The sequence below is a fragment of the Nipponia nippon genome, unplaced genomic scaffold (assembly GCF_047370975.1).
Source record: "Nipponia nippon isolate SJK-2023a ecotype South Korea unplaced genomic scaffold, ASM4737097v1 scaffold_1, whole genome shotgun sequence".
NCBI lineage: Eukaryota > Metazoa > Chordata > Aves > Pelecaniformes > Threskiornithidae > Nipponia > Nipponia nippon.
This window is the reverse complement of record NW_028262290.1, coordinates 139,876,342-139,897,618: the sequence shown is the minus strand read 5'-3', so window position 1 is coordinate 139,897,618 and position 21,277 is coordinate 139,876,342. Positions and strand designations below refer to the sequence as shown.

The 21,277-nt window shown below is 44.6% G+C and overlaps 1 protein-coding gene across 7 annotated transcripts in view; it reads left to right on the top strand.

Annotated features, from left to right (window-relative positions):
* DYNC1I1 (dynein cytoplasmic 1 intermediate chain 1) overlaps window positions 1–21,277 on the top strand; it is a 194,264-nt gene that overhangs the window by 156,032 nt on the left and 16,955 nt on the right. For all 7 annotated transcript variants that reach the window (XM_087774455.1, XM_087774501.1, XM_087774482.1 and 4 more), the window contains 2 exons: window positions 11,911–12,051; window positions 18,403–18,528. In XM_087774455.1, the coding sequence (XP_087630581.1) occupies window positions 11,911–12,051; window positions 18,403–18,528 (267 nt within the window). The remainder of the gene's footprint in view (window positions 1–11,910; window positions 12,052–18,402; window positions 18,529–21,277) is intronic.

Here is a 21,277-nt window from a genome sequence, read left to right as displayed (position 1 = left end):
ATTGTTAAAGCGTAGCAAAACATAAGCTAGTTTCAGCTAAAGCCTAGAAGATGGCTTGTTTGCTGCTGAGGGAGTTAAAGGTCTGGATAGAGAGCTGGGTTTTGTTAGCTCTTTTATCCTTCAGGTCTCCTTTATCTCTTATCCTTCCACTGAGGGGAGGTGCTAATGACTGTTTTTCTCCTTTTGCATCTATGCCTAAGTCATGCTCAGGTGGGGAGTTGACTAGAAGAGAGACTGGAATAACCGTAACAGTGTTGCTGTATCCCCATCCATGCTTATCTCCATCTTTGCCTAATGTATAAGTAATGGTGGTGAGTGCCATAACGAGAAGGAGGGATAGAGGTGAGCAGACTGGTAGTAGGACCACCACATAACCATTAGCAAGGACTAATTGAGCCGGAGAATGTGTGCCTTCAGTGACAGGCGACCTACTTTTGTGCCCGTGCTCAGTTTTGCCTTACTAGCATGTGCATCAATGGTAGCTCCTTCCTAGTCCCTCTCCTTTGTCTTCCCTTTCTTATGCTCTTCACATGCTGCTCTTCTCTTCTAGTGTCCTGTGTTGTTCCAGTCTGCAGTCTGTTGTGCTTTTTGAGAAATCCCATTTTAAACAGCAAAAATTCACATTTCTGTGCTATGTGCCTTCACGTACATTTCTGTACCTTCAATATCTCATGCCCATCTGTTTGCTGATTATCGTGGTATGACCCAGTTCTCCTGACTCTTGGAGTAAATTATTTTACTTTGCACTTTCATACCTTCATATCAGTAAATAACTTCAAACTCCACTGGTTTTAATTTGGTCTAGAGGTTGAACACTGTCTCCTCAGAGGTCAAACTGAAGCCTATCACTAGAACAATGCAAAGAAGCATGCGGTGGTGGTGGTGTTGCTAAAGACAGGTACCTCTACCCCCCCAATCCCCTTCCCCAAAAGCCTGGCTGATAGGATCCGATAGGATCAACTTGATAGACAAAACTTACTGTGATGGAAAATGGTGTAGCAGAATGAAGCAGAGGATTACATGATTGTGTGGATTAGTCACCAAGAAAACAACGCACTCACAAATGGGCAATTTTTAAAGTTTACTAAAATAACAGGGTCAGGTTGTCACTTTTTTTAAGATTAAGAAGTCACTATTTTTTACATTACAAATACCATGTATCAAGATACCTGGTTACTGGCTCAGATTTTTTCTAATATAATTTCAATCACGTTAAGTGGGTGAGAGCCTCTTGTGTTACAGATAGCATTGCCTGAAGTTAAAGATCCACATAGAAACGTAGTCAATCACGTAGTCATGATAAAAGGACAGTAAACTTCGTGAACTATTACAACAACTCGGTGAGTTCTTCCTCATGAAAATTGTTTTAACTGTAATTGGAAAAGCTGGAGTCAATGACTTGATTTAGTGAACTCCCGTGGCAGGTGGTTAGAGTGGATCACAGATGAGCGACACTGGTGTTAGCGGTTAATGGTATATAGCATTCCCTTGCCGTATGTTCCTATTCCAGTGAATATGCAGTTAGTTATTTATGAAGAGTGTAGGAGCGCCACGAGAGTATCCTGTAAGCCAATGGTTTGGGCACCAAGCCACGCTGCCAAGGTCTGCCTGAGTAGGACTGGAGCATGTGTCTTCCCTAAGGGGAGGAAGTGCTGTGATGATCTTGCCATTTTGCCCCGAGCTGTATCTTGTGCTTATGAACAGCTCTGGTTTCACTGAAAGTAGGATCTTCTCAGAGCAAAGCTTTGATTTGAATGTGCTGACGCTTCCTGATGAAAACCAGTTTTGTCCACTTGGGGCCAGTTCTACTTCTCCAGTTTGTAACAGGATCAGATTGGTCTCTGACAGCGAAATGGACTGGTGAAATGCAGAGGTTACTCATGTACCTTATCTTGCATACACTTAAGTGTAGATGAGACCTGGACTTAATGAAATTTAGAAAGTATCGCTACTTTCAGTCTTGAACTTGTTTATTCTCAGTGTTATTTTCTAAGCTTTCCTAAATCCTTCGGGCCATTTTCAGTCTTCTCACATTAGCACATGAGGCATTGTAGATGACTCTTACTGCGGATGAAGCTGGATCCTCCTGGATCCTTTATTATTTAGGGCTTCCATACCTTGGTTTCTTATGCAGCCACTGGAAAGAAGTAATTGCAATGCATATATTAGGCATCTCTTGGAGGTACCACCATTATTTCCCACCACTGACTATACAGGAGCCCAAGCCTGGCAGATAATCAGTTGTTGTAGCTTTTGATGGCTTTCTTGCATCTGGACAGCCTCGGGTCGTATCTAAACTGGCAGACGTGGCAGCACTTCTGAGCTCCTGGGTCTGTCTTCTTATTCTGGCTTCTCCCAAACCACTACCAGGAGGGAATCAGCCTCTTTATCCCACACCACACACACACAGAGCCATACCTTGATTCTGCAGCCAGAAGAGCTAAGATACAAGCAGAAAAAAGCCAGGGTGTGCTCTGACCAGATGCTAAATCAAATTATAGGGGTGTCAGGACCTCTGTCTTTCTGCACCTACCACCCCACCGAATCTGGATGCAATCTGCATCTGTCTCTAGTGCCATGGTGGGTGATCGCAAAAGGGCCCAGAGAGTTTAGGGAGGCATAAGAAATAACATCAAGACAAAAAGAGAAGAAAAGAAACAATGTACTGTGAGGGAGACCAAAACTTTAGTCTATTTTGGGAGTAGGTGGACTGAATACAGACAGTTCTCCCTATTTTCCTCTCTCTGTGGATTCCTTTACTAATCCCTCCCTCCCATTGATTTTGGTGAGGCTCAAACGTCTAGCTCAGGGGATGATTTAACCCCTCTTATTTTGGATACCTGGCTAGAACGGTCCCCCCTGCTGCTGCATCACCACGGGGAGCTCCTTCTTGACTCTGCTCATAAGGCAATCACCTTCCTTTGACAACACTGCATTTCCAGGGCAGGCTTTTCTCTTTGATAAAAGCAATTAAAATGATTAATCTGATTAACCACTGTCCAAATGCTAATTTTATCTGATTATAGGAAGAGACAAAGGGTGATAAAATAGCTTGCTGGATTTCATGGAAACGGTCTTTCTGTGGTGTGAGTTCAGAATTTTGAGTTTTGTCCAAAAACAAGGCAATGAATGAATTTGCTTCAGAGCTCACTTTCTGTCAAAAGGCCAAGCTGACTTGGGGAAGAGGGTGGAGTTGCCTGTTCAGACAGGATTTTTTTAGTTTTTGCCCTTTACCTCTGGAGCCAGAGGTCTGGCTCTCATCCAGCTGTACAAAAAAGAAGATTATGGTATTTTCTAGGTAATTTTAAAGAGCAAAACCAAAGTGAAGTCAGGTGGCTTGAAATCAGCCCCAAGTTCTTCACATGAAATGTTTCTCATGATTTTGGTTTTTGGTGTAGCCATATTTGAAAAGTGATAGGAAAATATTCTTCAGCTGGCCAACATACTTCAGTTACTCACGCGAACCGTGCTGCTGCTTTGTGAAATGCTTCGTGAAGAATGGCACACACACACATAAAAATAAAAGAGTCATCTAAAATATCAAGGCTGTTCTGAAAAACTCAGTGGGCTAAACTCTGTTTCAGAAAACCCTAACATAAATCCAGCTGTAGCCAGTGAAAGCTTTATTTGCACATGGAAAGCAGAACTGGATTTCAGGAGCTCATATAATCTGTACAAAACAAAGTCATGATTCCTTTTTCCCCTGAAATCAAAATGCAAAGCTCCCACTGACTGTTCTGTTGCAGAATTACGCTGGAGGATTGGGCTCACATGTAATAGCGAAACATTTCAGGAAAATTATCAATATATAAAGCCCAGGACTTCTTCCCTAATGGAAATTTTCTCCCACCTGCTTCATGCAGCCATCCTTTCTCTGCTATGTGAGGGACTTTTGTTATCAGTAAAAAAAAGGAACTGTATTCAAAATCCTACAAGATGGAGTTCTCTTCAATAATAATTAGCCTCAAAATCATTGCTTGCTGACCCATGAAAGCTTTGCGGGCATCCTGGTGGCAGCAGCTACAAATACTAATCTCGACTGTTCAGCAGACAGTGCTGTAACATCAGGCCGTGTCAGCCATCCGGCAATGTTCTCCATGCTCCTGCCTGCACTTCCTGGCAGCTGGAACGGCAGCAGCAGAGTCGCTTGAAAGCCTGATAATTCGCCGAGTCCACATGCAATGCCAGGCCATGATGAAGCAGCATTTTCCATTAAAAAGAAAAATTGAATTTTCAGGGGCCTCATACTGAATGCTCCTGTCAGAGTCACAGGGGTGGGAAACAACCCCCTGAAACCACAGCTACATTATCCCGCTCCCCTCCTTGCCTCACAATTTGAGCTAATTTACCTCTCTTTAAGAACCTGAGGCCCAAAGCAGGGAGACCAGTCCCATTGAATCCAACAGGAGTAGGCTCAGGACGTAAGTGCGTGCTGCTGCCTCTCCTGCATGATGGGAGAGCACTAGCATAGTGATCCAGCTTCTCCCAAAGCATCCCACTCACTTTCCAGCTCTGCTTCCTGATCCCACCTATGTGGGATATAAACGGAGTGACAAGTGGAGGTAGAAGACCAAATCTGCCCTTCTTCAGTATTTCACTCTGTCTTCAGTGTTTCCTCTGACCAGGATTTGGTGATTCTTCCATCAGTCTAGCAAAACCGTACATGGCTCGTATTTCTCAGCAAGTCCCCCAAGTGCTTCTCTGAAAAAAATCCAGGAATATAGTAATATAAAGGCAGGAGTATGAGCTACAGAAACTGTGAATCAGTTCGCTAGGCAGGGACAATAACAGCTTCTATAGTGTTTTGAGCTTCTTAAAAGAAGAAATTGAGCCATCTTTAGAAGCAGGTAGAAATTCCAAAAGAAAATTATAGTATTTCTAAAGAAATCTCGTGACTGAAATGCATAGTTAGTAGGATAGGAAGAAGTGCTGGCTTGCTTAAAGCATGTTTTAAATAAAAGGTGGAAAACTTGATTAACATTTAGCGATGAAGTCAGCAGTCTGAGGAAACACAGAACAAATGGCAAATACCTGTACAGGCTTCTCCACTGTTGCCATCCACACTGCATCCAGCTTGATGTGGGTGAGTGGAGCAGAAGGTATTAAACCTCAAGCAGTGGAAACCTGTAGGCATGACTCTCCCAAGTGTGGAGTAAGAGGGGCTCCAGCGTGGGAATGAAACTGGATGATCTAAAATGAAGAAACAAGCATACACCAGCCTGACCAGGAGGAACTGGGGAGAAAAGTGAGCTGGGGAACACTGTCCTCCCTGGTGCCTCAACTATAACCCACTCTGCATATTAGCGTCTTCATAAAATCTGTCTTAAGCCTGTTTTGTAGAGTTTCAAGGCCTTATATACCTTCTAATGTTTGTAAAGTTCACCCATGGCAAGCAGATATCATTAATTCATTTAAATTTATATTAAACATCAAGTAATACACATTTATATCAAACTCACTGAAAATAGTTCCTCAGCTAATCTGCAGTGGTGAGGAGGAATGCCATACTTTCTGCTTTTTTTTCCTTCAGAAAATAAAAAGGTCTTTTTCCATTGAGTAAGTGGAAAGGCAGGGTAGAAGAGCTGGAAGACCAAAGCGAAGAAGTGAAGTCTAGCAGCACAGCCTGAAGGTGTCGCATCTCTGCAGAGGACTTAAAACAGTTAAGGAGGATTAACCACATTAGCAGTTTACCTGTCAGTATAGCTTCCAGACTATCTCCACAAACCCCGAAAGCTCTGCTGTCTGACTTTCTGAAAGTCGGGTGATGTCTGACTTCCCAAGTTCTTTTATTTTTTTTCTCCATGCCACAGTATTAGACATTAAGATCGGTTCTCATTAAAACCGCCTGTGCCAATCATCAAACCTTTTTTCCTTTGCTTCCTTCTTGTATGCTCACCCGTGACACTTTGACTTTGAAGAAAACCACAAAAATGTAATCATCATGTTATCTCCAGACTTGGTCTGCTCTCATAGCCCCTTTCCTTTCGGTCTCACCCTTGTCCCCTCCTCCATCCATAATAATTCCCACATGTTTATGCAAAAATATTGGACTTTCTTTTATTATTGGCAATTAAGAGGCAACAGTTTCAGCATCTCTGCAAGAACAATCATTTCTAAAAGTGAAGTTTTCTGCCTTGACTGTCTGCAACTTTTAGGATGCCAAAAACCAATCAGCGTAGTAACACTACAGTACTTAAATAAAACAGGGCTGTGAGTGTAGGGATCGTATCCATGCTCATTTCTCTCCCTCTGTTGCTACTGAATTTGAAAGTGAAGCCTGTTCCCTTGTCCAAAAATCCAGTTTAGACTTGATTCAGTGACCTAATAATCACCTGACAGTGAGATGACACAACATGTACATGGGTCATAGCCCAGTGAAATGTCCATTGAGCCCCAGAGGCTCATGTGTGATTCAGCACTGGATCTGACTGCCAGGAGAAATTTAAAGACAGGTAAAGGAGCTATGACTCACGTAACTCAATTTAGGACACCTCAGTTAGCCAGTGACATTGGGTGGCTAAAGCTGAAGACCATAAACATCCTCCTTTTGCTTTTGCCATTGCCATCCTTGAAGGTCTGGCTAGTCCTGGAAAAGGTGGAGCAGACTGCAAGTTGTGAGTTGTATAGTATCGGGGTCTGTGGGATAATGATACCCTTCGGGGACAATGCAGACAGGCTTTGCTGAGCCATCAGGGATGTACCTGTAACTAGCGCCTCTGATTTATGGCATCTCGTAACAGTTCCTGGGATTGCTGCAGCTTTTAAAAGCTAGCATAATCTGAACTAAGTCAAGTCCCACAAGTATAATATTAAAGCAGGAGCTATTGGATTATCCTAAATTATCATAACTATTAGAAAACAGATTTGGGAGAGACATGGCAGTCCAGAACTGGCAAGATTCCCATGGAGATCAATCAGTCTGAATAAAAACCAGGGCCTCTTTGACTCCATACAAATGGAGAATGTGAAGGCTTACACAAGTAGTAGAGCCTTATACACAGCAGAGGACTTACTCCCCACCAGAAGAGGTATGCACAAGTAACCCCAACCAGCTAACATTTGGTGACTCAGGAAGGAGACTGTTGAAGGATTAAAGGTCAAAAGCAGGGTAAAGCTGATTTGAGGAGTATTTGCCTCAAAATTCCCAGCAGCTTTTAGTTTCTGCTTATACTGTCTGCATCTTTTGGGTTGGCCTGGCTAACGGGCAGGGTCAGAAAGGAAAAGCGAGCCTGGATTCAGCAAAGTAGTAAGATGTCTCTCTCAAGGTGGAGAAGACTGGGCCTAGCAGCTAGGGTCTACGAAACAGTGAAAGAGCTGAGATCCTAAGCTGAGTGGAAGTCCCACAAGCTGTGCCCTATCCCGGTTTCTTTTGCATCCCTCTGGTCAGTGTGATAATGTCTTTAAATAAAGACAGCAGAGTTTCGCTTCCCTATGTGTTACCTATGCCAGAAGAGATGTAAGAGACACCATTTTGTAAGGCTTTTTTGTTCTTAATGAATAAAGGCTATTTATACAATATTTGGTCCCACAGGGGCCAAATTCATAGAACCATAGAATGATTTGGGTTGGAAGGGACCATCTAGCTTCAGCCCTCTATTCCCTGGTTTCTTCAAGGGCCAGACACAAGAGCAGCCACTCTGCTCAGGACCGCTCTGGCTCTGCTCTTTCCAAGTGCCCGAGAGCCGGAGCTTGGGCCTAAACAAACACATCACCTTCTTCGGAAAGTTCCTATGCCAAGGACTAATGAATCTGTCATCTTTGCTGCACACCTGGAAAAATCAAATTAGCTTGAATCAACTTACAATACGGCACAACACTCATGGCTGTTGTTAATACAGCGTGAGTCTTTAGAACGGAAGACAATGGAGTAGAAAGAAAGAAGGGGAGACAACAGAGTATGAGGTGCCACCACACATCTGTACTGCTGGAGGTACAGTCTAGGGAAGGACCTTTAGGTGGAGCTGACACCCACAGAAATTGTGCCAATGTGTAAAACGCTCCTTTCATGAAACAGGCAAAGCCAATAGCTTTTTCCATGGCTTTTCAGAAGTCAGATGCTAGTTAAAACCTGTGGATATGTATACATTCCTTTATATGGATAATTAGCTACTTTATGTGTGGCGCCTCCTGGATTAAAGAAAATTCTTCTATGCAAATATGAAGTGGAATGCATTGGTCAAATTTATACGTGGAAAAAAAGACCTCTTTTATATAAATACGTAGTATTTATTTAGGTGAGTTTCTTATTTCATAGACAAGTGCTAATTCCTAGACAGCTCCCATGTATTTAAAATGTTCACTCTGCATTGTTCTTTTCAACAACGCCCGTATACAAACACTGAGGATGAACAATAGGTTTTGACGACATGCTTAAGTAAATGAGACAAAACCTCGTGTCTTGGAATTGGCTTTTTCACTTCTTCCACTAAATGCTCAAATCCTATCCTATTGAAATCAATGGCAAAACTCCATCGATTCAGTAGGGCCACATTTCCACTCCAAACTCTCTTTCACAGTAATAAGTAGATTTGGCCCAAGTTTGTCTGAAGATACCGCTTTAAACTATTTCTTCTGTTCTATTGAATAACAGAGTGGGTTGATATTTAAGAATGAAAGCTCATCAAGTTTAAATTTCAGTTGTTTTATAATAATAGCCATATGTTAGTTATAGATTGTGTAAGTCTGAAGTTTTGGTAATTTAAAACTGCTTTAAAGTGACCTTTACATGGTTCCACATTTCAACATTTTCTAAAAGTGGTCGGTATTGGTCCTTACTCATAAATCCTTACATTGAAAGAATCTGCAGGCTTGGGCCCTTAGTTAACAGGCTTACAGTAAGGAAGTCCTGCAAGCACTTATACACACACTTAACCTTACAAATCGAGTCTTCACAATGAAATCAACATAACTGCTCTCAGTGGGCAACACCAGACCAGGATGAAATGCCAGCTTTTAAGAAAGGTCACTCGCTCTTACTACTGAGGACAGGATGCTAAGCAAGAGGGACCTCCAGCCTGACCTGATGCAGTTGTTATGTTCTCTAGTTAAACGGTGCAAGACAACAAGACATAGCATGGGAAATACTTTATTTTTCCACTGCAGGCTAGTCAAGCTGGGAGGGCAGAGATACTGGGGGCACTGTGAAGGCTCAGCTCCACTACCACTGCCTGGTGGTGCCGAATGATTTCTCCCCGTTTCCCCAGCCACGCTGCAGCTGACCTTGCCTTTTGCTTGGGCTGCTCACATGGCTGCAATTTCTTGTTTCCTTACAGGGCTCTGCTCCCTATTCATCTCCATTCGTTTGCGTGTCATTCCTTGCATGTCTGAGATCTTTCTCAAAAGCCGTATTATTCCTGTCCAGATTTTCCCTCTGACTTCCTATCTGACTGAATATTTCCACTGTTACGGTACAGGCAAGACGCACTACGTATCTGCCGTGCTTTTCACCTCAAATACCAGCGCTCCGAAAGTGTTTTTGTTTCACTCACAGAGAAACTGAGGCACATCCGCTAAAGCTATTTGCCAGAGATTGTACAGCATGTGAACAGCAAGATACAGACTAGAACCACATCTCCTGACCTTTCCTTCTAATGCTTTGGTCTTTAGGCATGAACTGGAAAATAAACCGGCAGAACTAAAAAGAGCATAAAAGGGTCACACTCCAAATAAAATCAAAACAAGTTTTGATATGTTGACAAAAAAGAAATGCTGACTGAAATTTGCCCTGGATTGATTGACAGTCCTCTTACTTCCGTGGAATTTTGTTACTTCTCCCATGACATTGTTAAAGTGCTATATGTGCAGCACATTTCCCATCAATAAGAAAAATACCAGCCACCTAGCAGTTGACCAGATTTCCTTTCCCTTCGGTGTACTATTGTGTTCATGCCCGTTTTTCCAGCATTTAGATGGTTGATGTATTTGAACCTAAATTAGATGTTTTCAGTGAGAATAAATGCACAATACGGCAGATATAGGCATAGTGGATCTGTATGGTCCTCTCTAAATACTATTTCCCGGCTAACAGCTGAAGAGACTCACTTTGAAATCTCCTATTAAATACCTCCGCCTCTTCACAAGCTTAGGCCCTCAACCCTGCAAAGGCTTTAGCACAGGCATGTAAGTAATTCCATTAACACGTGTAAGTAACTCCACTGGTACTGATAATATACTAAGCAGATACATATGTTTGGAGAACGAGACCTTGTTTAGGTAAGAAAATATTCTTGTGATTTTTTTCCTTTTCCTTTGCAAAACTCCAGCTTTGGAAAAGAAATAAAAATGTTATATAAATTTGAGGTAATAAGCTCAAGCCCTAATTTCATTTTATTGTCACACAAAAGAAAATGTTTTCTATTCTTAGGAAACACACCAAAACCATCAGGCTGGTTATGAAAACTTGGGACCTGATCCTGTAATCATTCAAAGTGTCTTTCATCCATTCAAGTAGAGGAAAAACTGGCCTATAGAACCTGACCCCTTTGTACCGTCAGTATTTTTTTCAGAGGACAAAGTTGTGTAATTAAATCTCTGGATGCTTTTTATAGTTTTTCGTAACACCCGAGGTGAGCAGAAGTATATCTACACGATTTGCAGTACGGCACTGCAACAGCAGCGCGCCATGGGAAGGCTCACAAATATGGCAGCACAGAGAGAGGCGTGCGCACGCGCACCCCTCCACGTGCTGGGCCGCGGCGCCCGCAGCCCCGACGCGGCGCGAAGCACCACGCAGCGCGAGAGGACCGGGAGCAAAACCGGGGGGATTAAGCAGGTCGCTTTATCGTTCCAAATGAATAACATAGGCAAGAAAAGCGGTAATAATTGCGATGGGTCGCTCCGCTTTTCCGAAAAACAATGCACGGCGACGCGAGGCGCTGCCGGCGCTCCCGGTATTGTTTCCTTCGTAAAATGAAGGGGGACGCACTCGAGAGGGACCCGGCCGAGATCTGCTACGGACAGAGCTCAACCTGCACGGGCGCCCTGCGCGCCGCGCCGCCTCCCGCAGCCGCCCTGGCGAGGGGCCGGGGGGGGCCGCGGGCACTGCCCCCCCCCCGCGCCGCGCTGGCCCCCGCCCGGGAGGCGGCAGGGCCGCCGCAGGCAGCTGCCGGGGGAGGGGGGGAGCCCCTCGGAGAAGCCCCATTGTTGAGATTTCTGTCACAAGCCCTGAGAATGCTTAATTTCTTTCATCTCTGGAGTTTTCATTATCATTCAAATTTCATTTTCCATTAATTGATCGGGGATTAGCGAAGCCATTATGCAGAAATTAGACAAGCCAGATGCGATGAATAATTCATGACGGACAATTACACGTTATTCCTGCTGCACTTCCTAACTTCCCTCCGACTTCCCGCCTGCCGGAGGCGGCGGCCTTCCCTCCCGGCCGGGCACGGCGGCGGGACGCCGGGCCCTCAGGCGGCACGCGGGGCCGGCCGGGCTGCGGGCGCGGGCCCCGCCCGCCGCTAGGTGGCAGGCGCCGCCCGCGGTGCGCGGAGGGCGGCGGAGGGCGCCGCGCCGCTGCCGCCGGTTCCACGGTCCTGACCGGGTGCCACCGCAAGCGCGGCTGGCTCGGCGGTGCCTGCCTGCCTGCCTGCCTGCCTGCCTCCGCGCCCGCCGCACGCCCCGCACACCCACCACCCCCCGCCGCCGGGGTGCCGGCCGGAGCGGGAGAGGCGGCGGGCGCTCCCCCCGCCCCGTCACCCGCGCGTCCCACACCCCTCCGGCCGGGCATCTCATTTATCCCACCGGACAGTTGTTGCCCCATTAAAGCGCGGTCCCACCCTTCGCGAGGACCTTTCATCTGGGGAAGTTTTATGACACTTTGTAAATGTGCAAAGTTTTTAATTAGACTCGCCAGACAGCCCCAGGCAGCACTAGCGCCACGAAGTCTTCATGCTTCTCTCTGCTTTACAGCACAACAAGCCGCTCTACTCCTTTGAAGACAATGCCGACTATGTCTACGATGTCATGTGGTCGCCAGTGCATCCCGCGCTCTTCGCCTGCGTGGACGGGATGGGGCGCCTGGATCTGTGGAACCTGAATAACGACACCGAGGTGAGGCGGCGCGGCGGCCCGGCGGCGGCCGGTGGCGGGAAGGCGAGGGCGGGCGGGCGGCGGGGCGCCGGGCGAGACCTTAACCCTGTGAGGGCCGGCGGCGCGGCGCTGCCGAGCACCCCCTCACCCCTCCACTCCCCGCCGGGGGCCTGCGGGGGCGCCGGGCCCCCTCAGGGCGCGGGGAGCCCGGCGTCGGCCGCCGCCCGCGCCCCGGGGCGCGGCGGGGTGGGCAGGGCCCGCTGCCGGGGGCCCCACGCCGCCGCCCCCCCCCCCCCCCCCCGCCCGCCTTCCCTGCCGCCTCCCTCCCTTCCCCGCGGCGGGACCGCTGCTCTCGGGTACCTGTCAGGGGTGGGGAGGGCCGGCTCCGGCATCCCCGGCAGAAAGCCAACACAAACAAACAGCCGTGGTGCCGGCTCGGGAAGCAGTCTCCCGCCCCGCTCTGTTATTTTAAGGCGCACTTTTACACCGCGCCCGTTTCGTAGTTTTTTTATATATATCCCCCCCCCGTTTCTGGCACACGGCGGCTCGGCCAGGCGCCTCACACGCCACGTTTGGGATGCCGCCCCTCACCGGGCGGTCACACCTCGGCAGCCCGGCCGCCGCCGCCTGCCAGCGCTGCCGCCGGCGGCGTGGGCCCAGGCGCCGGGCAGCGCCCCGCCAGCCTCCCGCGCCCCGGAGGTCCTGCGCGGTCGGCAGGAGGCTTCGTTTCCCTCCGCACTTACCCTCTGCTGCAAAGCCCCTGGGGATTACAGCGTGCGAGCCCCGTACCCCTGCCTCCGGCGTGACAAAAACCCAGCCTGCCCCTGCCCCTACCCCTGCACCTTCCCTCGCCTCCCGCCGTTCCCAGCCGCTGGCTGCTCTGCTTGAGTTTTTTAAGCACAGGGCATCTCTCGCGCATGTTATTTGTGATTTTATACCCTCACCTTTTTTTCCTCTTCAAAATTTGCTGTGAAACTTAAAAGCACAAGCGCAAATTAAAAATAAAAACAAGTTTTCTTTCCATCACGATTAACTAAATAGCGGGGACCATTGGGGAGGAAATGGTGCACCTTTAAATTTCACAGACGAGAAAGGATTAATCGGAGAGCTTTTTGCAAAGATTGAGAATGCTAAATACTGTATTTTATAAAAAGTCGTTTTCTAAACAGGCCGAACACCCCTTTTTCCTTCTATTATTTCAGATTTTAAAAAATGGTGCAGACTTACATTGATACTATTTTTTCTGGATTTGAGTTTGCCCCAAAAATGGTTTTGAGAAAACCTGTTATGTCGCTTGAGGTCAGTCTTGGATGGCCGGCAATTAGTATTCAGCATAACAATCGAAATATTTTTCCGCAGCTGAAGTCTTGCATATTTTTACTTAATGCCACGTAAACCTAAGAACAAACAGAGTGTAAAAAAAAAAAATCGCATATTAAGTGACAGTTTCTTTTTATTTCCAAAAAAGGTAAGACTGAAGAGTCAGTGGTAGTATTTCCCCCACACACCCTATTTTTTACAAATTTTTTTTTAAGATTAGTTTGATCATTAATACGCCTTTCACATAAACATGCTATACATTTCAGACAGAGTAAAATACAGGCGCAGTTTATGGCTTCCAGTGAGTGGTGCTTGCCATAAATAAGCATGGACAGGTAAGAGGAACCAGCACTGGGCACTGCGTTGTCAAGGGGAGCAGCGAGGCCTTTTGAAGTGCTCTGAGCAGGAAGCAGCGCAGCCTTTTTAATTAGAGCACATACAGCTGGAGGATATACAGGAGGAGTCTCCTCAGAATTTATTTTGGGAAGGGAGGGACATATCCTTCAGGTGTTCTCATTAATGCAGGCTTAAACACAGAGCATAAAACCCAGCATTTTCAGAAGAAAAAAAAAATAACCCTTTCCCCCCAAATACCAGGGCTGAAATCCTGCTCTGCTTGAAATCAACTGATGTTTTGCCATTTAACTCAATGAGACCATAATTTCTTTCCAAAAAATTAGTATGGACCGCTTGATCCCATTCCCATAAGGCTGTATGTAGAAAACTGCTGATATATTTTCAGTGTGTTTACATATAAATACATAGGAACATCAGAAAAAAAATTAATTTCAAGCTCGATCCTGCTTTTCTTCTGCATGCAAGGCCACCCCTGATTTCACAAATGATTTCCATTCTGAGAGGTCAAAATCAGCTCTCATGTAAGGATCAGACTGGAATTATTTCCATGGTATCCGTGCTTTGTATTTTTATGAGAATCAAATTTGGGTCTCTGGAGGCAGAAATAGCATTTGGTTTCCTTACTGAGCACTGATGAAACAAATTAAAAAATCTTTATAAATGATAAACTGGCAGATTCTGAATAGATGTGAGGTTTTGTTATGCGGGAGAAGCAGCAGAAGTACCGCTGAAAGAGAGAACTGTAAGCAGTTCTTTTAAACAACGTAACTGAAAGTGATCGTTGTTTGCTTTTACCCTCTATCTGGTAGGTCATAATTAGTTTATAATTTTCAAGATTTCTGTAATTGATTACACCCTTTAAGCCTGCACTGCTGTTTGCTAAGAAGAAGTCTTTGTCAGCACTTTTGCCTTTGTAATAAGAAATCCTGAAACACCTCTTTTTTAGATCATTATTACTTTTAGATATCAGATATGGGATGTCCAGGTATTTGTGAAGACAGTAGAAAATGACAGGTATATTAATGTGTTTAACTGCTAGCTACTGATAAAAATCTCTGTGTAAGAACTAGATATGATCGTTATTGATGAGACCTGGTTTTGTTTAATTTAGGAAATGATACGTTATTATTTAGGTATTATTTTGTAAACCAATTAAGAAATTACCTGGTTTTAGTTACAATATACTGCCTTCAAATTTTTGAACTGTAACACAGTTTCCACTAGTGTTACTCCCTGTATTTATTAAAAACATTTCTCCTGAGAGCTAGATGCTTTCTGATCGAAATAACTAAAATCATTTGACTGTACCATGGATTTAATCAACCTGATTATTCTCAAAAGCTCAGTGTAAACTAACAGGGGCATTTGTGTGCTTCATGTTGATCTGTGGATACCAGGAATTGTTTTTGTAATAGAAATGAAAGTCATCATATTTTATTTTATAGTTGACAAATGAATATAAAAAAACTTAAAAAGCAAAAAATCCTTACCCACTCCTTCATTCTTTTGCAAAGTGAGTATTATTTTTATGGATCAGTATATGGAGGCTTGCAGATAGTTTCAGGACTCCAAATGCCGATTTCCTACCTCTGTGTATGTAACATTTCTTTTTTGATCAAGATTGGAGAAGGTCTCTAGGTTATTGATGAGTCTTATTTATCTATGAACTGATACTATACCAACTTACAAAATTGCTTGTTTCTGCTGTGTTATATCCCATTCAAATATTTGTTGGGTTTTTTGCATGCCGTACCTTAGTTTTGAAAGTGTGAAGATGGTGTCTATTTCTAGAAACAGGTAACAGATGTATTTGCAAGCAGGTTTTGACACTACATAAGCAATAAAAGTAAAAAAATAAAAGGTATATTCTTATCATGCACGTTTTTCTGACTGCATCTTTCTGTTAAAATCTCCTTTCAAAATTGTTAAAAATCTGACAAGCACCAACTTCAGAGAATTTATAAAGTGTTTCAAATGTGATTTTAAAAACATAATGCTACCATTATAAAATAAACTCTTATCTTTGAAATCTAAAATAGGCACAGTAATTTAACCTATCACTATTGAGAGCAGACAAATCTATTTTAAGATACTACGGTTTGACTATATTTCTCTCCATATGACTGGAGAAAAGCCTTTTTATTTAGATTTTTAAAGACTGTTTCATTGTTGCTTTTTATTTCGTTAGATAGCTTTGTGGAATAGGAACAGGATTTTACAAAACCATCGGGTTTTGGAAAAAAGCATGGGTTGTGTCTTGTGTCTGCAGCATGCATGCTGCTTATTTTTATGTGGAACACTCAAAGAATGCTGTATTAACAAAAAAAAAACAGCTCTAGAGTTATGTATTTCAGCCTTCTGAAAGATTTTGTGAAAATTCAGTGCCTTAAATATACACTGTGTATATTTGTATATGAAACAAATATCTTTGATCTACAGTTTTCTGAGAAACATAGCTGGTTAGTGGATTAGTCCTCTAGAATGCGGCATTTAGTTGTTGTTTGAAGAAACCCATTTCCAAATGTTATGAAATTAATTTTGGCTGGAATTAAAATAGCTTTTTTTAAAAAAAAAAAAACAAAACACCAGTGATCACAGGAGTAAAACTTGCTTGTTTTCTACTGTGATTTTATCATGGATCAATGACCCTATGTCAGATTTAGGCCATTGACTCTCGCCCACTAAGCAGTAACAGAGTTGGGACCAGGAGTTAGAGCGTGCCAGCGTTTTTGGGCAACACTGCCTTGGACAGGACCTAGGCCTTGCACAATGGGGAGATGAGTCCAGTAGCTTATTTGCATTTGAATGACTTCTTGGGGGGGGGGGGGGGGGGAGGATGGTATCTGCTTTCTGATTGCTATCCAGCATTATTTCTACATCATTCTGGAAACAAAATCCTCTTGCATTTCACATGTGGGGCTCAGGACGCTACCGCGAGGTCCTTTGCAGAGGTGACGCTTTAGCTTGGCAGGCTTGTCGCGCTCGAGCTGCCAGTTTGGTTTTGCAGCCCTGTGTCAGGGTCGGTGAGGAGGAGGATGAGCGGGGAGTCTCCGAGGGGAGAGGGGCAAGGCAAGCAGCCCTGCCTCCCAGTCCTTGTCCTGCTGCTGCTGTGGCTGTGCACGTGCTGTGGCCATACCGAGAGCCTCGGGTAGTCTGCAAAGGTTCAGCTTCCTACTGTCACTCATCTTGTGTGACACAAGGAAGGCGTTAGAGCTGAGGAGAAGGAGATTGGCATGGGAGCTACACAATGTTTGTTTTAAAATTATTTTTCTCCTGGATCTTTGGACCTATCTCACAACTACAATATAAAGCTACAGCCAGAGAACCGAGATGAAGTCAGCAAAATGCTGTTATTGTTCATCTTGTCAGTTTGTTAATGTTCAGACCAGGCTTTAATATCATCTTCAAGCTTTCTTCCTGCTTCTGATGCATTGTGCCGACAACGAGGACAGAAGGAGTACCTGTCACTCCTTCAGAGGTAGCCTGGACTCTGGTTCCTGTCCAACTACCTCTTCTTGCCTGGGCTGCTCTCCAATTCTATGTCCATTTATAGATCGCAGGACACCCCCTTGTCCCCATCTCACCGTGTGACTGAGGCCTGTTCCCACAGATGGATCTGGTGGAGGAGCTGCTTTTGCAGCTACCCTATCCTGTTTGCCCTGACCTAAAAAGCAGTAGAGCTAAAAAGCCTTGTTTGGAAGACCATCATGCCAAGCTACAGGCTCCTTGCTCAAGCAGGTTCTCCTATTAAAGGCAGCTGGGTGGAGCATTAGCAGACTTGCAGGTTACCATCATTTGTCTTATGAGGTGACCTAAATCAACTGAGTGATCTACCAACGTGGGACAAACACCCACACAGTTCCTTCCTCTTGCAGCATGTTTTGGTGCCCTCATTCCAGCATAGATTACCAATACTTCTCTTAAGATCGTGCTCATTGCTTTATTCATCCCATGCATTAACCAGAATCTTTATGTATTCTTGTGGCTCACCTGTTAAGATGGTTGACTTGGGGCGGGGAGGGGGGTTGGAAATTAGACAGCATCCAGGTGTATTTAAAGCAGAAGTCGTCTCCTGGGGATGTAAAAGAGAATTGTGGGAATATATTGTAGGAGTTCCTAAATGTCAGGTCAGCTGTTCTCACTTCTGCTGTGTCCTTGCTCTGAAGTGATTAGCTCAGGACTTTTCTGATGTAATACCTAAGTTTCAACCTCTGCATCTAGCCGCAGAGGTGAATACGGATTTAAAGGATGTGTCAGCATGAATACAGGGATGTGTCTGCTGACTGTCAGGTTATCTTGCCCCAAATCAGAGGCCAGAAGCCAGGGCGGGACTGAAGCCAAGTCCTACCCTCATTTGGTTCTTGGTCATAAGTCAGTGACTTTTGAGAAGGAAGCAGATGTGGTTTTGTGTGTCTCCAAGGTTAAGGGGAAAAAACTGTTTCATTTACTGCCCTTTTCTGTGGAAAAGTCTTCCCTGCTCATTCCAAGAAATCTCTTACTCTTTCCTCTTTTTAGCACATGTGATCAAAGAAACAATGAACCGTTTTTTTTTCTTCCCCGATGATGGTTGTATGTTACTTCCAGCGATGCCAAAGGACTTGTGACTCACCCAGCTAAGCAGGACATTCAAAACTGACCCTCGGGTTCGCAGGCAGCATGATTTTATTGTCCTTCCTGTTCCTATTGTTTCGACAGGTTCCCACAGCCAGCGTCACCATAGAAGGAGCTTCTGCCCTCAACCGTGTCCGCTGGGCCCAGGCTGGGAAGGAGGTAGCAGTTGGTGATTCAGAAGGCCGCATATGGATCTATGATGTTGGAGAGGTATTATTATTGGATTGGTTTTGTTTTTTTTTTTAAAGCTTGGCTCCTGGAGAATGCCGTATCCAAGTATAAGAAAAGATGATGTATCGTAACACATGAGTAGGACACCTCCACAGAATTAGCCAGATTTCTTTCAGTGGAGTCCCCACTGATTTTGGGTTGCCAACAGTGTGATGGTCGTAAAGCTACCTTGCAAAAGAATTAACTAGTTAAAGTCTCATGAGAAAGTCTTTTTTGAAAGTTTTCAGTGTTTTTAAAACTTTTTTTTTAAAAGGTTCTATGGGTACAGCTGGAAAAAGTTACAAAGGAACATAAAGAGGAAAATAGAGGTGCAAAAATAATCTGTGTTGTTCTGCAGTTGGTCCTGAAGGGTTCACCTTTTATACTCCAGTATCTCTTATTTCATGACTGGCTTACTGCTGTAGATTTTTCTCAGCATGACATGTACAGAATACAGCTGTTCTTTTAATACTGAATAATGCCGAATATGTCTGAATATGTGCAAAAGTACTAACAGGAGGAAATGAGAGGTGTCATTGTGGAGGATGGTAGGTGCATGTGTGATAAAGAGTATGTAGGTGCTGAGAAATAGCAGGATGCGTATTCTGTGTCTAAGGCTGCTCTCAATTCACCCTGCTACATCTTATAAAAACCATCTAAACTGCAGTGTGTTTGGCACTGATGGAATCTACCTCTTTGTTGATGAATGCAGTATAAAGTGTTCTGTCGGCATTACAGTCCCTTGGAACAGTTACGGGTGAATCTCTGAGCAATCAGCTTTTATGTAGAGAATTTGTTTTCCATCATTATCTGTGATAGGATACTGAGATATCCATCTCTACACAGTAGGGAAACATTATAGAATACATACAGAATTATCTGTAACTCTCATAAAGTGATTTTATGGCCCATAGCAAAATTGCTTGTGCATGACTCATATTTTTGGATTGCATTCACTTGTGCAGGAGTTGCCTTTCCTCACAAATGTTTGCTGAAACTTCTTGCCGTATTGTTAGCATAATTTCTAAATTGTCTAAGGTTACTGTGTTCAGATTTCCACTATGACACTGGCAGGTCAGGCTGTTGTTGTTTATTTTTCATTTTTGCATGACTGTTCTGAAAAGGTGGTTTTTCTGTCTTCCAAGTGATACAACACTTCCAAGTGAACAGCCTATGGAAATGCTTTTGATGACAGCGCAGTCTGATCTTGTCTGGGAGTCTAGAAGGGCTGTAGAAATGTCTCTTTTTGCACATCATACACCAAATCATTCATAGGATTGTTTGTCCATGCAAGCTCACCCAGGAGAAAATAGATTTAGTGTTCTATGCAGAAGAAGTAATATTTAAGTTTTTGGCCTTTCCTTTGTATAATCAGACTTCAACTTGCAAATGAGTCACAGTGATACACTCAGATCAAAAAGAAAGACAGCTTCTCTTACTTGAAAAGGAAAAAGAAAAGAGAGTCATTCAACAGTATTTATTTGTGTGAGTCCAGATCAGTGTTACATAAAGTGTTCTGCTTCACGGATGTTGCATGCCCTGCCTGTACAGAGCCCCAGCGTCTCCAGCTCAGCTCCATACACACTTAGGCCAACAGATGGATGTCCGTGGACATGGCCACTGACAGGTCATGGGCCATTGCCACCCCTCCTCCTCTTCCGTAATGAATGAAGGAGCTCATTAATTTGTTGCCTGGTTCATTTTGGCAGTATCAGTCTCTGCAGTAATTCCTGTACCAAATTTAGGAGAGGTGGTCTGGGCTGCAACAGCTTCAGATACTGCCAGGGCTGCTCTGTTGTTAGTGGCTTTTTCTGGTTTAAAAAAGAAGGGTGCTCAAATATTCTCCAGCACAACTCTTCTCACTATAAAGCCTTAAGTGAGATGCAGAAATACTCTGCCGCTCAAGAGCCTGGAACCGAGGGCTTGTACAGTGAGTAACAGCCTCTTCAGTCTTTAACTCTCTGTGCCAGTCCATAAAGAGCTCTCTGATGAGTTGTTCCGTGCTTAGCTGTCCTCAGGCATGACACACGGGAGATACACAGCATGCACATGCGCTTTTAGAAGTGTCTGGCAGAAATATGGCAGCCTTTAAGGCTCTGTCTTTACTTCAGTTCCTTGGCTCAGCTGGGGTCCTTTTGTATGGGTTTGATTCTGGGATATGACGGGGCTGGTCTGACAGTTGAAAAAGGGGCAGTCCTTCTCCCACTGCCAGCCAGCCATCCCCAGCCATATCCCTTGCTGCCCAGTTTTTGTGCTGGTAGCAGTGCTTGTCACCACCCACATTGTGGGGAGGGAGACAGATCAACAGAGAAGTATTGATTTTTTTTGTTTCATTTTGTTTTCCTTGGGGTATTTTTCTCCATGAACTGACTCAGTGTGAGAATAGATGAGTGAGCACATGGCTGGGGGCAAGGGGCGGGGAGCTGGGAGCTGGACTTGGCAGGACCTGGCTTTCATATTTGACCCAGCAGTACTGCAAAGCCTGACACTAAGCTGCAACAGTTGACCTTTCAGCAATACCACTCTACCCGTCTCCTACAGCATCAACTTCTGCAAAGGCCTCGTCACTGGAAGAACTCATCCCTGCCTGACTGGTAACTCAGTAGCATCCACTTATTTGAAGGTGCATCTCTCTGATTTGGGAAGATGGGTGTGATTACTCACATTAGAAAGTCAGCAGGCCACTTTGCAAAGACCCTAAATATGCTCACCAAAAACATTAACACTCCACTTATACTGCACCCTTTTT